The 16219-nt window shown below is 39.7% G+C and overlaps 1 protein-coding gene across 2 annotated transcripts in view; it reads right to left on the reverse strand.

Moving 5' to 3' along the window:
- Nucleotides 1–16219, reverse strand: part of ATP10B (ATPase phospholipid transporting 10B (putative)) — a 71481-nt gene that overhangs the window by 48289 nt on the left and 6973 nt on the right. For both annotated transcript variants that reach the window (XM_034780261.1, XM_034780260.1), the window contains 2 exons: nt 5638–5842; nt 592–677 (listed from right to left, as the gene is read on the reverse strand). In XM_034780261.1, the coding sequence (XP_034636152.1) occupies nt 592–677; nt 5638–5842 (291 nt within the window). The remainder of the gene's footprint in view (nt 1–591; nt 678–5637; nt 5843–16219) is intronic.

The raw sequence follows: 16219 nt of genomic DNA on the forward strand, positions 1-16219 counted from the left end.
TATGCTTTTTATAACCATTTTACAAAAGGTAACAGAAAATAAGAGGTAGATTCTTTCCTCACTTGCACATATTTTACATTAGTGTAATCCTATTGACTTCAGTGGAATTTACTCTTGATTTCTGCTAGTACAAGAAAAATCAAGCCACAGTAGTTCATCCCTGGATGCCTTTTATTTCCTGTGAACATACATATAGAGAAACTAGAGCCTTGAACCTGAACCCCTTTGAACATTGGGAGAGATTTAGATTTAGACCCTGGCCCAGGACAAGTCCTTCTGGTGTTGGTTTCAGGTCAGATTTAAAACTTAAAGTGACTTTTACCTGGGTTCAGACATAGCTGAAATCTCATGAGAAGAGCTTGTGTGATTCTGGCAACACTGAATCCAAACCCAAGTATTGACATTGACTTAGCTACAAACTCCAAATCCCATCTACATTGGACCTACAACACAGCTTCCACAGCCCACATTTAGGCAGTGGTGGAGATTTTAAACCCATTACTTTCTGTAAAATACTTAGTTCTAAGATATGTTAGTTTAAAGCTCAGAGGTGATTTGACACATTTATAGAAACAGATAGCAAGTACTTACACAAAACCGTTGAATTTATTGAGATCATTATTTGGCTTTTCACAGACTATGGTATTTTGGAAAAGTTCTGGATCAAATGGAGTATTCTACAAAAGAAAATACATTGGGGATTAAGTCCAACATGTACTTTTAAAAATGTAACAATCAGAACATCTCACGGCAGTCGTGACTAGCAAACATATCTATGGTTGCTAGCATGGGAAGCCTTCTGTTGGAAGGGTCATATAACATTAGATCGAATCCAAGTCACTACTGCAAAATAAAGAACAATGGGCAAGAGCTGCTGAGGGCAAATTCCTGGCTTGCAACATACAGACACATCCAGTCTTTTGTCTCCCATTATTGTATAAAATATGAATTCTGACCTTGGATTTGTATCCAGAGCTTTTATTGAATTCAGTGAGCTGTGGATGCATCCAAAGGCAGAAGTTGGCCGAAGTAGGCCAAACTTTGCTGCTAGCTTCTCCAATAATCTTGTTTTGATGAGGTATTTACAATATAACCTTTTTAATGTAAATCAATCCAGGCCTTTTCCTTATGCAAATTAACAAAAAGTAAAACTGACCATATTTCTATTTAACTGAGCATTTTCATCCCATTCAGCATAGTAGACATTTCATTCAATCTTTGGCTTTTCTGGGAGCACTAGCTCCAGTTCTATTGTTTCAACATTTATACAGTACACAAATACCCAGTGACACATGCTCACAACATGATGTGGTGCTGACAACAAACATACAAACAGCAGGAAGTCAAGGGAACAAACTGATTAGTTCATTAAGCTCTAACCTCTAACACTACTAGATACCACCACAATCCAAACTGCTTTCTACCAAGCTTACTGAGATCAACATTTTATACATGCAAAAAGCACACATTAGGGCATGTGGTTTGTTTAGGTAACTTGAAGGTAACAAGGTAATAACCAAGCTAAATAATCTGAGTCCAAAGCACATTTAACCCAGAACACAACTGTTACTGAGTTGATAGCTGATGAATTGAGGATGGCCTCCTATTAGTGCAGAATTTTGTGTTTTGTTTAACTTTCAGGTTGCTCAATTATAATATAAAAGGTAGGAAATACAAAAGATGTAGTTCATAAGGTATCAGTAACATGGTAACATCACACATATGTAATATTTTCTATTCCTCTTTTTCCTTGTTAAATATGTAGTTCAATACATTTTGGTTTATGTTGTTAAATCAATAAAATAAAATATACAGATTTCAACTATGCTGGGCAGAAAACTTAGTTTCATGAAACATTTTGAAGTTTAAAAATTTGTTTTCATTTTGATGTGAGACTTTTTGAAATTTTGTTGTGAAAAGCAGAGAAAAATAAACTCCTTCAAACAGCCAGTAACCCTGATACAGAGCAGGGACTTGAAGCCAGGTCCCCCATATTTTAAGTGAGTGCCTAACCACTGGGCTATTGGCTATTCTGGGATGGGTTGATTTCCCTGTTGCACCTCTTACCTTCCATCCTCAAGTCAAGACAACTTCCCAGCAAAATTTTTGTTGAAATCAGTAAGATTCAGTTTTGATGATATAGCATCTTTCAACAGAAAAAAGTTTCATCAACCATTTTTCAGTCAGCTCTAGTTTCAACTCTTCTCACTAAGAAGAGCCTCTCCTACTTAACTGTTACAAAGCTTAGAGATAGTTTGAGGTCTATGGAACTATAGACTTGATCTAGCAAAGCACTTAAGCACGTGTACGAGATAAATTCCATGCTATGGGTGAAGAATGTATAGAATTATGACACCTGACTGCAACCAGTGGTGATGGTGGTTTACCCTCATTTAAAGGATACAATAGGTTCTTCCTGCTTCTTCCCTACCTGCACCTACATTCAGAGGAGTGAAATCTGAACTGTGAATGGGTGGTATTGATATTTATATTTAAAATATATATATAAAAAAATAAACCACATGCAATGAACTAATAATGCTGTTTGGGAAAATGCAGACATTTTCTCCCTTTTTCCATTAAAAATTTGAAGTGTTCAAAATGTCCTAACCCACTTTATGAACTAATTGTGACAGATACGGCAATTTCCTGCCAATATACTTGAAAAACCATATTGAATTAAGTTAAGTATCTTTGGGGTCCATTGTACTCAATGCAAAGTTTATGTACTATTTTGGGCTGAGACTTTATGTAACCTCTCGGGGTCAGGAAGAAGAGAGATGTGATTTAAGGCCTGGCTGATCAAAGGACTATACTGAATGACATACCAGAGGAGAACTGACTTTTGGGACAACACTTGCAAAGTGAATTTCCTGGGAAATGCCTAAGGGGAGGTAAATGCAAGTTCCCCACCTCCAGTTATGCAAAAACCCTGCCTTTTGAAGCCACTCTCTGAGGAGAGGTTCTTTGTTTGCTGATTACCTGTTCCTGGATACTAGACATCAAAGCCACAGCTGTATGAAGAAACGGATGAACTGCCCGGCTGCTTTCTCTGGTTCTAAAATCTGAGACAGTTACGAACTAAATCTGAGACCATCGTGGATTTTCGAAGGTTGACACCTACCAGAGTCTGAGTTTGGAGTTAGGGTGACCTCTGGTAGGCTTATTAGCATGCGTATAAGTTCTTTTATAGTTGTTAGTGTTTTCTGTGTAGTGCTTTCATCTTAAGAATAAATGTCCTTGCTTAGAAAACGTGGTGAAGTAACTTGTGACTGTTGTCCATTACAACTGTTCATAGCCTTCGGAGAGAAAACAAAGTACAGACACTGGCCTGTTTAGGCAATCTGGCTTGCTGGGGATGTCACAAAATCTAGGCAGGGGACTCCGCAGCCTGAAAAAATCCCAGTCAGAAGGGACATAGACGTGGGTCTCTGCCCAAGAGAGGTGATAGCTGAGGAGCAAGGAGCTTAGAGTGGGTCCCCTCAAGGGACCACGAGGTGGAAATACAGGTGCAGTTGCCCTGAACTGTGACACTAATGATGATGATCTGTTGTTTCATCAGAGGATCAATTGTGCTGAAGTACATGTTTAATGTAATAAAGTAAATATAGTCTTTCATTTGCAAAGAGGACTAGCTACAATTTTGGACTGCTTAAGACTACCAATTAAGTAAATAGTCTTAAGAATGCAAACTAACTGTGGGCTGCAAATCTATTCAATGGGAATTTTAATTAGGACAAATTTTTAAACAGTGAAATAAACAGACGAATAAAACTATTAGATTAATAGAAGATTACATTAATTGGAACATTAGGAGATGAACTGAAACCACAGATCCTCTCACATTGTAAATGGAGTGGAGAATTCAGAACGTGCAGCAGCTAGATAATAGTTACCGCACAATGCAGTTTATCATCCTGTACCTTAATAGCTAGAACAAAAGCTAGTGGGAAGACAAATTATTTGAAAGAAACAACAGATCAGTGCAATGGGCCATACTGATTTAGGGCCTGATGCTGGGAGGTGCTTATTGCCCTCAACTTCCATTTATCTTCATTGGGAAGTAAGGGTGCTCAGATCCTTGGAGGAGACAGAGCCTCGCAGGGTTGAGTCCATACATTTTAAAGACCAGTCATCTGAAAAAATGGAATGTTATTGTTGTTCAAAATAGTAGTATGGGCTCTGAACCTAAAAAGCACAAAACATAAAACCTACTGAGTAAAATTATTTCTTTGTTCTCTCCCCATCCTTTCACAGAAATGTTCATCTAAGTACAACTCCTCCTAAAAAAAAAAAAAGACCATAGTTTGTATGTGATCTTATGAGTATTAACTTACTTAGACCCTAAAGATCGCTGAGAAATGCCTTGTATGACAGCCGTAGGAGTCTCCACTGAATTAAATGAGGTGGGTGGATGGGGGATGAACTTGCTGCCAGATCTACCTAACTACTGAACTGCTGAAGTGAATTAAAAATGGGATTTAAAAAAAAAAAAAAAAAAGAATTTTTTTTTGTGGTACAAATATTTATTTGGAGATTTCTGCAATAGTTGTTCCTATTTTTGTGCTTTATGTGTATTCTCACTTCCTGCTAACTAAAACATTGATGTTTAATTCCAGGAATTATCTACATGTTCTTTATTTTTGCCCTATTCGCAACTATGGTTCCAATGGTACAAATTGTTCCATTCCTCCTGATGTAGCTGATTAAACTTGTTTTGTCTTATCTGACACCTGTCACTAGTATGTTTGAAAAGTCATTCAAGAGTGTGATGAATACAACTCTTCTAATGTCAAACTGTCTCAATTTTAGGATTTCTCAAAAGGTGGCACCAAATGAATAATTCAATCAACTGCTTCTGAGAAAGGAACAATATGAATTATGCAATAATATCAACATCAGATATTTAATTTCTCACTGCCAAACATACAAACTGATGACTAGACAGCCAATCTTCAATTTTAATTCAAATTTGTCCTAATAGCCTACACAATAATATACTGTACTTTCAAGAAGGGCCATTCACAAAGTTATTTTCAGTTTACTGTGCACTGGAACTATTTATCCACTAGTTAATATAAGCCAAAGTGTTGCTTAGGAACCTAACCATAAAAACTCATGGGGCATAAGGGTGGCTGGAAATGCTGTGAAAGCTACACCCCAAATCTGAAAGACAAAGACTGAATTGGAAAGGGTGTAGTGAATTGCATTGCTAGTTCTATGCAGTAGGCAGGTCATCCCTCACCCAACTCTCTTGTTTTTGTCTTGTATCCAATCACAGTCTAAAGGAGATGGAATTCCTTGGACGTTCGGAAATGGCCACTGCAGATTCTGCCCAATGGGAAGCAGAATACCACTTGCAACCCGGAAAGTACTGTCATCTGGTCCTACAAGCAGGAAATAAGCACTTATTTGTGTCAGATAATATTCATTTATAATTGTGCATGTCTATAGCACACCTACACAAATCTGTTGCTTACCGTACTATACATTCATGGCATGCATCTGTGGCTGTATGAGACTGAGCAAGTATTATTCAGCCCTTCAGAACAAGCTTATATTGCATTTCATGACACTAGTTGTCATGGAAACAGAGGCAGAATAGCCTGAATATTGTCACATTTCCAGCAGGCCTACCTGATTAGAGAACCCTTTCACAACTTGTCTTTGTTTAAGATTGGTCTCCCCATCGAGGTTTGCAGTCTCCAAGTGACAGATCCCATTTTGATCGGAGGAGTACAGTAACAGGATATCAGCTGGGATGATCTCGTTACATTGCAGTTGCACAAAGTCTCCCACTTGCACATCTTTCCAGCACTTCTCAACATAGTCACTTTCTTTCCTGTTGTGTTAAAGAAGTGTCACATTTGAATAGCCACATTAGGAGCAAAAGGCTATAACAACTGGTTCTTCACGAAAAGAAAACCGGGTTATTCCATAATTTAGGTTTTGGTGCATAGGAAAACAGAGAGCACCAATCTATAGTCTCATAGCATCACTTCTACACACCTAACGTTGGAAAGCAAGTTGTGTAACATACACAATAAGATCTTTAACCGAATCCCATTCAAAGTAAAACGATACCATGGTGATAACTGTATAAGACACTAGCATCACCCCATGTTATGTTTAGTCTCTTACTATAAAATATTAGGTCTTTAAGCCTCACAATGGTGGGCACTTTTAAAAATATCGCATTTTAAGACTGAAGCCCGAAAGATGCACTGAATAGAACTTCTGTAGTGAGTTTCAAACATTCCACAGAAAATGCTACATTACATGAGGCTGGAAGGCTATTTCTTCGAGGTTTCCCAACACCAAAATAGAGACGCTTGAACAAGTCAGACTAACTTCTCAGCTGCAGTTATTTCAGCTCTCCCTGGTTCGTAAATCTTGAAAGGTTATGACAATCCTCAGGCTTAGCCCATATGCATGGTTTCAACATACGCAACAACTGAGAGGTACCACCTTAAAAATAAGTAACATACTGTGATTTTTTTTTAAAAGGGCAATGAAAATCTTAAGGTGAAGGACATCTACAGGTTTTGAATGAGTGAAAACAGAAAAGAATTTTACCAGATTCATCCCCAGTCTGAATCTCCTCCTGCTTTGCTAGCTTACCATCAAGTTTGTGTTCTTTGCTCACTCCCCAGGTGTAAATAATTTTCTTGCTCTGGAGTAGCATGTATATCCTAACACATCACTCAATTTTCATTTAACAATTATATCCTATTTAACCCTTCATTTGAACAGTTTATTCATCAAAGCCTTGACCCCGAAATTATCTGTTTCACACTTATGAAATGCTCATCATCTGCGTATACAGGCAATAAATACAAGTCACATTCATTTCTCTGCATTATTTCTCCATTTAGCCATGAGTTAGTAATGGGATTTTCCCCTCGCTTTCTTACTCCATGCTGCTCAGTTGTCCATCAGCTAGTGTTAGTGGGAAAAACTTATGCAAACTAAAGAATCTTGCAGAGAAAAGTTATTTTTGTAATGTGGTTTGTTGAAGTATCTTATTTCTGAACCTACAATAGGGAAAGATACTAGAATAGATGCCTGCTAAATGATTTAAGTGGTGATTCAACACCCCAGTTTCTCTTCAGTGTTTAATTACCAGAAATTGCCTTGTATTCTTCTCCACCTGAAGCGTTATCCCTTAATTAATAACTATGTCTCATTAGGAAGGTTGGAACAGATCTTTTAATTGTGCAGGTGACACTCTTTTCAATGTGGTCATGGGAGCTGAGCTGAGGTGCTCACTGAATTCTCTTCCACACTTTCTGATTATCCAGCTCTGCACCCTGACATACAAAATATGGTCATGCACTTTTCTGCTGGGTTCTCTCCCATCTTGGGATATGGGCTTTCATTTACCACCCCAGTTACCCCAGAGGAATATTAACAGCTCTGAATTATCAATGCTAAACTAATAATGCAGCAGCACATGACTGAAGCATTCCAGAACACTGTAACTTGATTAAGCATCACATAGGATGAGATCAAAAGCACTCGGCATTGACTTAACTCTACTCCTATTGAAATCAAAGGGACTTTTACATTTGACTATAGTGGGAGTAGGGTTAGGCCAATGGCGAGTGCCTTTGAAAAACCCTGCGTTAGACTTGCAGGGGTCCAGGGCAGAAACTACGGCTTGGGCCCGCACCCCGCCTCCCTTACCTGCTCACTCACTGGATTTCTGCAACGTTTCTGAAGTCAAAGCCTGAGCCCCACTGTGCAGGGTCCCCTGTGGCACGTGGCCTTTGGCAAATGTCCTGCTTGCTACCCACTAACGCTGGCCTTGAACCCACAAACACAGCCTGTCAGGCATGAACCTAAGAGTTTCTGCAGCTTGATTTATTTTTAAAGTGCTATAGAAAAGGCCACAGAGCCATGCCAGATATTTCATTCTGAGGTTCCTTCCCACCCGCTTTCATCTTCACATAAATATCTCAATAGTGCTCCACTCAAGGCTCTTCCAGAATTTAACTTTCATTTTCATTAACAGAAGAATTGGTATCTACACCAGACTTGGGGTCAGGACTCCTAGGATTCTGTTCTATAGGTTTACTAGGTCTTACCTCTAATTAGATGATCTCTCAAGTTCCCTTCCAGCCCTACATTTCTTGGCTTCTACGACACCCAAGTTTTAAAAATCAGCCTATTCCCATAACTTTTGCTTACTCCCCGTAACACTCTACTCAATTCAATCATGATTTTAACAGCCAGCATGTCTCACGAAGCCCAAGAGCTAGAAATAAATGTTTTACATAATCTGAAAAAATCTGACTCCCAAGAGTTCAGACAGGGTAAAGTACTGCCTCTAATACTCTTGACCTACTCAAAATTAGGTCAGAATTGAAGTGGGAGGGGGAAAATGCAATAACAATCGGAAATACGTGATTGTAATGTCTAATATCTCTCAAGCTATCAGGGCTAGTAGTGATCCTACTAGTGATAAGCATTAAATTTATAGCTCTGAGCAGTCACGAACTCTCAGGGCATAATAAAAAAAAAAAAGCATGTCCCAGGTGTTGAACCAATATAAAGTTTGCTCCACCTACAACACACATAATTACTACTGATTTTTGTGAATATGAAGATTATTGTCTCGGAAGATAAATAACTCTGCAGCTCAATAAACCTGCTTACGTCTTGACAGATAACACTTTATATATTATCTACCTCTAGGTGTTTAAATACTTGTATCTAAAAAGGTAGAACATAACATACTGCTACCCAGAAACCTCTTGATGCCAACACATACCATTTTCTGGTAACATTTTTTAATGCAATACAATTGTGAATCATTTCCTCATTGCATCCACTCCACATTATTACTTAAAAACCTATCCTGTAAGAATCTTCACAAACCCCTCTCAGTGAATATACTGGGTGTGAAATGTGTTCAAATATTGCTAAATATTTATAGCAATAATAGTTAATTCTTAAATCTTCCCTCATTTCTTCTTTTGTCCCCTTCTACTCCTATGCTCCATACACACTTCTGCTTTTTGTATCCTTCACCCATTTCTGACTTTGTGCCTTCTTTCATGCCATCCTGCATGCTCATAAAAACTTCTAAACTAATAGATGTCAAGCTCTTTTCCCACCCTCAAAGAAAAAAAAAATACTTTCAACTTCTCAGAAAACTTCCAATTCACCCACCACCTTCTCAATACCTTTGAATAGGAAGGAAACATTAGAGAGGATGTGGTAGTTGTTTAGGTCATTTTTATTATTATTTATCATGTTTATTACACCTGTGCCTTGAGGCCAGCTGAAAACGGCGCCCCACTGTGCTAGGCATTGCACAAATATAGAAGAAGAGACATCTCTCATGCTCCCATGAGCTTACACTCTAAATAGACAAGACAGAGAAAAGGAGGGGGAAGGGATAGAACATATAAGCAAAGCAAACAGTGCAATGGTGGCAAATGTCATGTCAGTTCTGTAATTTTTTTTTGTTATTTAAAATCATTTCAGTGGGGCTTCATTGGGGTGTGCGAGAAGGAGAGTATTTAGCTGGAAAGACAAAGGAAGAGAGGAGGTGGGAAAAGTTTGGTACAAGAAGCGAAACAGCACAGGGGAGAGGATGTTCAGAGTGAAAACTGCAGGTATCCATTCGATGAGATCATCAGTGTCCACAGGTCCTTGCTCAAACTACTTTCTGCTGATGCTTTTCTGGAAACAGTCACTGAGATAGAAACTGCAGGGAAGAGTCAGCCAAAGGCCACATGGCTTGGGGAGGGAGGATGCAGCATAGGTTCTAGTGTCCCCTAGTGTCTTTCAGTTGTCTCTTTTGCTTAGTTCTACATCCAAGGGGTCTTGGGGGGGGGGGCATGAAGAGGGGTTGGGTGCTCTGCTCGGGCCCTATTTTGCTCCCCTCACGCCCTATGCATCAGTACCATCTTAAACTGCTTTCTGAAGCTGTTGTGCTGACTTCAATGCTGCATGAAGTGCTGTTTTCTTGAGCAACATTTATTTTTCAAAGATTCTGAGGCACTGACAGTCTGGTAAGCAGTTATCTCAGGGATTCCCCATTCACTACAAGGGGAAGGGGTCCATTTTGTATGTGGCAGTACAGATTTCCCTGGCACTTTTAGAACCTTTGCTCGTGAAGAAAGATCACTCATTTCTTCCCTGGCTCCATCTCTTCAGAGTTGGAAAGTCTATCTCAAATTTGGCTAATCTAATTACATAGACCCAAATACTAGTCACATTTAATGAGCTCTGATATGAGTTGATCAGAGGGCTCTAGAACTGATACATAAATCAAGATTTTGTGCCTATGGCAAAGAAGAGCTCTCACAATCCCGCATAGCTAGGGCATAAGTTTGCACTTGAACCCTGAACAAGTCTCATGACACCAACACTGTAGTTTTCTGCTCTTATGCTTTATCTAGTATAGCACACTGGTGAACAGAGGTGATTTAATGGGGTGACGTAAAGGGCATTTATGAAACATGTTGTTGATTGCGGACAAGTTATTTAATGTGATACCAGTTCAGCAATCCCCCCCGCGTCCCGATATTTGACTTGGGTGATCTGGTCACCCTAGCCCCATCCACAGTTGGCTAGTCAGGGTAGAGGAGGAATGGGGCTATGAGTACACTTCCCCACCCCCACTCCCTTTGGGGTGGGGAATGGAACTAGCAGCACTAGTCAGGGAACAGTCCTTGAGCCCATGCAAGCCAGAGACATGCAACTGTGGCTACATCATGCACAGGGAGCAACTCCTTACACCCTCATTCTCTGCACCCCTATGCACATCCACATAGGGGCCTGACAGAATCTGGCCCTACATGTTAATTCTGTTAGCACAGCTGTTCTCAGAAATCTGTCCCATCTGTGAAGCTGGTTGCTAAGAAATATTTTCTTGCTTACAGAGCCCTGCAACAATGAGCTGAAAGCCCACACCCTAAGAAGTCAATTCTATTTTAAGTTAAGCTGATGTTCAGTGTTATTTATATATTAAAAAAATAAAAAAGGTTTCATCCCAGCAACTCTGACAAATTGCTGCTTAAAAAATATTTAAGCAGCTGAGCATTAAATGCTTCACAAAAGTGGGGACAGGTATTAATAGGACACAAATGCTGAGTGACCTTTAACACTAACAGCGCTTAACACCTTCCTGGTAAAACTTTATAATCTGTTTGTACAGATCATAAAAACAAAAGGACAGAGGCAGCCGATAGTAAGCAGATGACGTGTCATAACCTTTACGAGACATACTTGGGCACAGTGCTAGAGACTGCTGCAATGCAGTCCTGTCGTTCTCTTTCCCCACCTCTTGTTTAATTCCAATATCTACCAAACTCTTTCTTTCCATTCATCTTGCTCACAAAGATCTTTGGAAAAGCCCGGCCCAATTACTGGACATCTAGAAGGGACGAAAGAGTCCATCTAAACAAAAATAGCCTATTGAAAGAATGAACTTGAATTTCAGTGAAACATACACAAAATTACAGGAAAGTTGTCTGAATAATAAAATTGTTGAGCGAGTAAACTGTCAGAAAGAGCTGGGGATTATAGCCTGATTAAAGCATTTATGATGCATAATGCCTTTCATCTTCAAGGAGCTTCAAAAACTATAATTTTACTACTATTTAACTCATTTTGCAGAGGGGAAACTGAGGCAGGAATGCCAAATGATCTACTCAAGGTCCCAAGGAGAGTCATTTTCAGAGCTGGGATTAGAATTCAGGAGTTCCCAGCTTCCAGGTCTGTTTTCTCACCACTAGACTCTTCTCCCTTCATAGAGAATTAGAGCTGTCAAATGAACATATTTGCTTTGTATCAAAAGACTACGTTTCCCAAATTTTTTTTTACAGCACTACCTGTTATATAGTTGTTGCAGTGAAATTAACAAGTTTCTTCAGTACAAAGCATCAAGTATGTTTGAATACATTGAAGTGCCTTCTCTATGGATACAAGGCAGGAAGGAGCTCTTTACATGCAACCCCTCCTGCCCCAATCCCCATCCCCCCCAGCTATCAGCTTTGAAACCACATAAGACCTTTCAAATGAAGCAGTTTCCTCTTAGCGATTCACGTAGACAGGGAGCAATGTCCATTTGCTATTCATGGATTTAAGTGCATAGCCCAATCCCAAGCTCCCATTGCTAAATAAACAAAGTGACTTCGCAAATCTAGGCAGTTTTGGCAATGAACAAATACAAAGTGAACAATTATGCAATTAAAAAAAAATAACATGAGGTGATTTCTGATAGGTGGGGAACTTGAAACCTGAACTACTGCTTCCAGTAAGCAGTGTCAGGACATTGGAATCAGGAAAAGCAGCACCCAATTAAATAAATAAGAAAAGATGAGAAATGTTACTGTACAGTCTCTGGTCAGAGAGAGAGTTGAGGGGGTGGGGTACAGGAAGAACAGGAGTCTGTAAGCAAAAAAAGTTGAACAAATAAAAAACAGGGACTGGATCTTTCAAAATTAGGGGTTTTCAATAGAGTCATTCTTGCTCCCACCTCCAGCTGATGGGCCTGCATATCTCATGCTTAGGATAATCATTTTCTCTTCCTCCCAAGTTGTCCCAAGGCCCACCCAACAGTCAGCCAACAGCAATCAGTTGTGCCCTGGGCCACTGTTACTGTCTGCTGCTCTGACCTCTTTCCCACTGACGCATCCATTGGCATGGATCAAAGGTCCTTTCTGAATCTGTATCTGAGAAGAAAGGCTCATAAAAAATGGAGTGGCTGCAAATTGTTGGATATGGGGACATGAATAAATGATTTGCATTGTGTCAACAATGTTCTCACAGTTTATTTCTTGGACTCAAACAAGACTGGGATTTCCAAACCAAGACTGGGATAGGGAGGAAGGTGAAGGGGCGCAAATGGGTATTAAGAAAAAATAACATTAATCTGTCCAAGTGGAGACAAATCAAAGCTAGCCACTTTGAAGCACTGTAATAGCAAGACTTTACCTCGAGGGTGCCTCTGTGCGCCTCAATGGGGCGTTGTAAGGGTCATCGCCTCTAGTGCCCCCTCTTGATCACCTCCACCCGCTGGCCAGGTCAAATTTACATTCAGTCCCCTTTCAGGGTAACAAAGGTCCAACTTTAAGTTGACAAACAATCACACTAGTAATTCTCATGCTTCTCTTGGGCTACTCAGAAGTTCTCTGCTTTTGCCCCTATTCCTGAGCCCTGCAGAGCTTTTTCTCTGTGCTTCTTCCAATCAGAAGTTTCCTCCACTGCCTCCATTCCCTGGGGACTCTGGCCAATTCCATTAGAGATCTCCCTGTTCCTTACAGGCCCTATTACAGAGTCCTTTCCCACGGAACCTGACCTATGTTCTGTGGGTCTCCTCCAACCTGACTTTCCCAGGTCATTCCCTGACAAGGTAACTTCTCTTGCTTCACTCTCCTGTGTCTCTTCCTTAGGAGGAGTTCACAGCTGTGTTTAAGTACTCTTCTCCCTGATCCCCTGCAACTGAAGACAGTCATAATTAAGACTCCATTGCATTCAGCTGGGGGATAGCTGTCTGGTCACAGGCAAGGCTGAGCCTGGCTTGCCTTAAAGGGCCAGCCAGCCAGCCATGGGCAAAAACAGGAGGATTTATCTGTGACTCCTTCTGAAATAGTCATCTAGTCAATTCCCTGAAAGGAAGAGTCCTCAACTATTCATCGTTCGCAATTTCCAAACCATGTGTACTTTGCTTCCCAAAGTCAGCTGCTTTTTTTCCTCCTGTGACCGCGTCACCCTTGAATCCTTCATTCTTCCACCCCAAAATCTTTTGCAGTGTTTTAAAAAAACCTTTCCCCCAGTCCTCCAGCAAAATGCTCCATGGTATATCTTTTTAAACATTTACAGTGCCACATTTGGACCAAAGCAGACATTTCCATTTATCACACATACATTTGATAACCTTCCACATTTTAAAACTATATCAAGAAGCATCATCTATAGCTTCTGATTGAAATTTTAATCAAGTCTACATTCGTCAATGCTATATATTCAGTAAACAGAATTACTGCAGTTATTTATTCTTTGTAGGTTATCTTTGCAACCAGAGAGACTAGAAAAAAAATTCAACAAAAGAACAGTTCAGCAAGAAAGTAGCTAGGTCCCCACGGTGTTCATTCATTGGTACTCTCACAACATTGTCACCAGGGTGTCAATTAGAGTTGCATGTAAGTGATTTTTGTGAGGCCGACACATGTCTGTTTGGAATGAAGAGACCTACTTGTTTCTCAGAGGTCAATTCTGTACCAATCTTTCATTCACTACATTTTAGACTGGATTCAAACCTGTGACCTAGAGGTGAAAGTTCTGTACATCATGTGCAGTCAGACAAGTCCTAATTTGTGAAGAGATATGTATGTTCCTCGTAATTGGAAACTCTTAGGATTGGCCTTGAATGATAAGATAGCAAGGTAACAATGAACATCCTTGATATTGCAATGACATGCAATTTTCTAGAAGGTAATAAAGTATGCAGTTAAAATAATCCTACTTTCTGGGGATTGAATGATCCTTAATGCCACAAAAGGACCCTACATTTCTACTTGATAAAATAATCTATTGCCTCCTATCATGGGCACTATTCTCTCAATGCTAAAAGATGCCTATATTCTTAACTTATGGACTAACAATACCAAGTCTGTACTGACGTAAAACAGGTACTAGTCAGGAATACTTTATCATCATATAAATGTATTTTTTGATTTATCTGATTTGGTCAGAATCCATTTGGAAAACAATGAGCCAGATCAACTGAAAATGTATTTATTTATTTTACAAAAAGCATTTTTGACTGTTGTTCAAACTCCACTGTCCAGTAACTTTGAGGTTCATTTTCTAAACGGTGCGGTCATTTGACAGTTTTTTGATTTCACACCTCAATGTTTCTGGTGCCAGGTTTTTTTGTATTAGCATCAAGAGCAGAATACTGCTGCTAGGATACTGTCTGACAGCAGATGGAGTGAGCACAATGCCACTTAAAGCTCAGCTACTTAATGATTGCTAATCAGATTCTGCATTAGCTTCCAGTTGCTTATATTGACCTGTAAAGCCTTTGGGAAGCTCAGTCCACACCACCTCTGTCACCTCCTGACACCCCCAAGCACAATTCTGAGGGCACCGGACTGTGGCCTGCTGCTTGTCTCCCTGCAGCATCTCAATAAGCTGTTTACCATTGTTTCAGCCACTTAGCACCTTCTCCATGGCTCTCGATGTCAGGGATTCTGCTGTTCATTAAACCAGAAACATAGGCTTCCATTTGTCCTTTGCCTTTAGTCATTAGTTTGGTGTTGAAGTCTGTTAAAATACTGCACACATTTTTTTTTTTTTTTTGGTGAAGCAAGCTTGAGGGGTCTTGGCACAATAATACAATAGACCTTGAAGAGGTTGTTATTAAAGCACTGCACAAACAGGTGATGGCATTAGCAATGTTATGGCAGGTGTTAATTGAAAGAAGCCAAGAATCATGACTACAGTGATGTGCATTGACTGGCAACGAGAATTGCTAATTCACTGCTCCTTGATTTGCAGTGCTGTAGCTTGGGCCTAACCAAAGTAAATGTTGAGAATCTGATGTTCTTTTAAATTTAGTCAGCTGAGCAGGTTAGATATTCTTTTACCAGATAGTTAGATTCTCCACGGTATGAATTCAATTTTTAAATTTTTCCTTCACAACTTTGATACCACAATAAGTTGCTTGGCAGCATGCAACACAGACCTCATTTATTATGATTCTAGAGCCACATTCAGAACTTGCTAGAAGCCCCAAAAGTACATCTAGCTTGCATAATAGGGGCACGTTGTATGCACCTATCCAGACCATATAGGTCTGAAAATTCCAGAGAATCTAAGTTTCACCTAGACAGTTTTGAAAGAATAGTAGAATGGACCTATATTAGCTAACTAGTATCTCTTTGTTTTCGGTATGCCCTTTCAGTATGAAAGATGCTAGATGAGTAATACTCAACCTGAGATTTTAGAGCAGTATGCAGCTCTTGTAGAATTATGGATTTCTTTTGTGCTTCTCAGGCATAGGAGCGGAGCACCAATCACAGGAGTGCTTACCACACTGGCACATCGGGCAAAGTGGTTAGTTCTTAGCAAACAGACAGGATTTGTTAACATCCCTCCCTCATGCTCTCGGTATTCAGGAAAAAAAGATACAAGGAGGGAAGAGAGAATAGATATTATATCAAATGGAATTACAGATTCATGAGATGATCATGGAGTG

Source organism: Trachemys scripta, chromosome 8 (assembly GCF_013100865.1).
Source record: "Trachemys scripta elegans isolate TJP31775 chromosome 8, CAS_Tse_1.0, whole genome shotgun sequence".
NCBI lineage: Eukaryota > Metazoa > Chordata > Testudines > Emydidae > Trachemys > Trachemys scripta.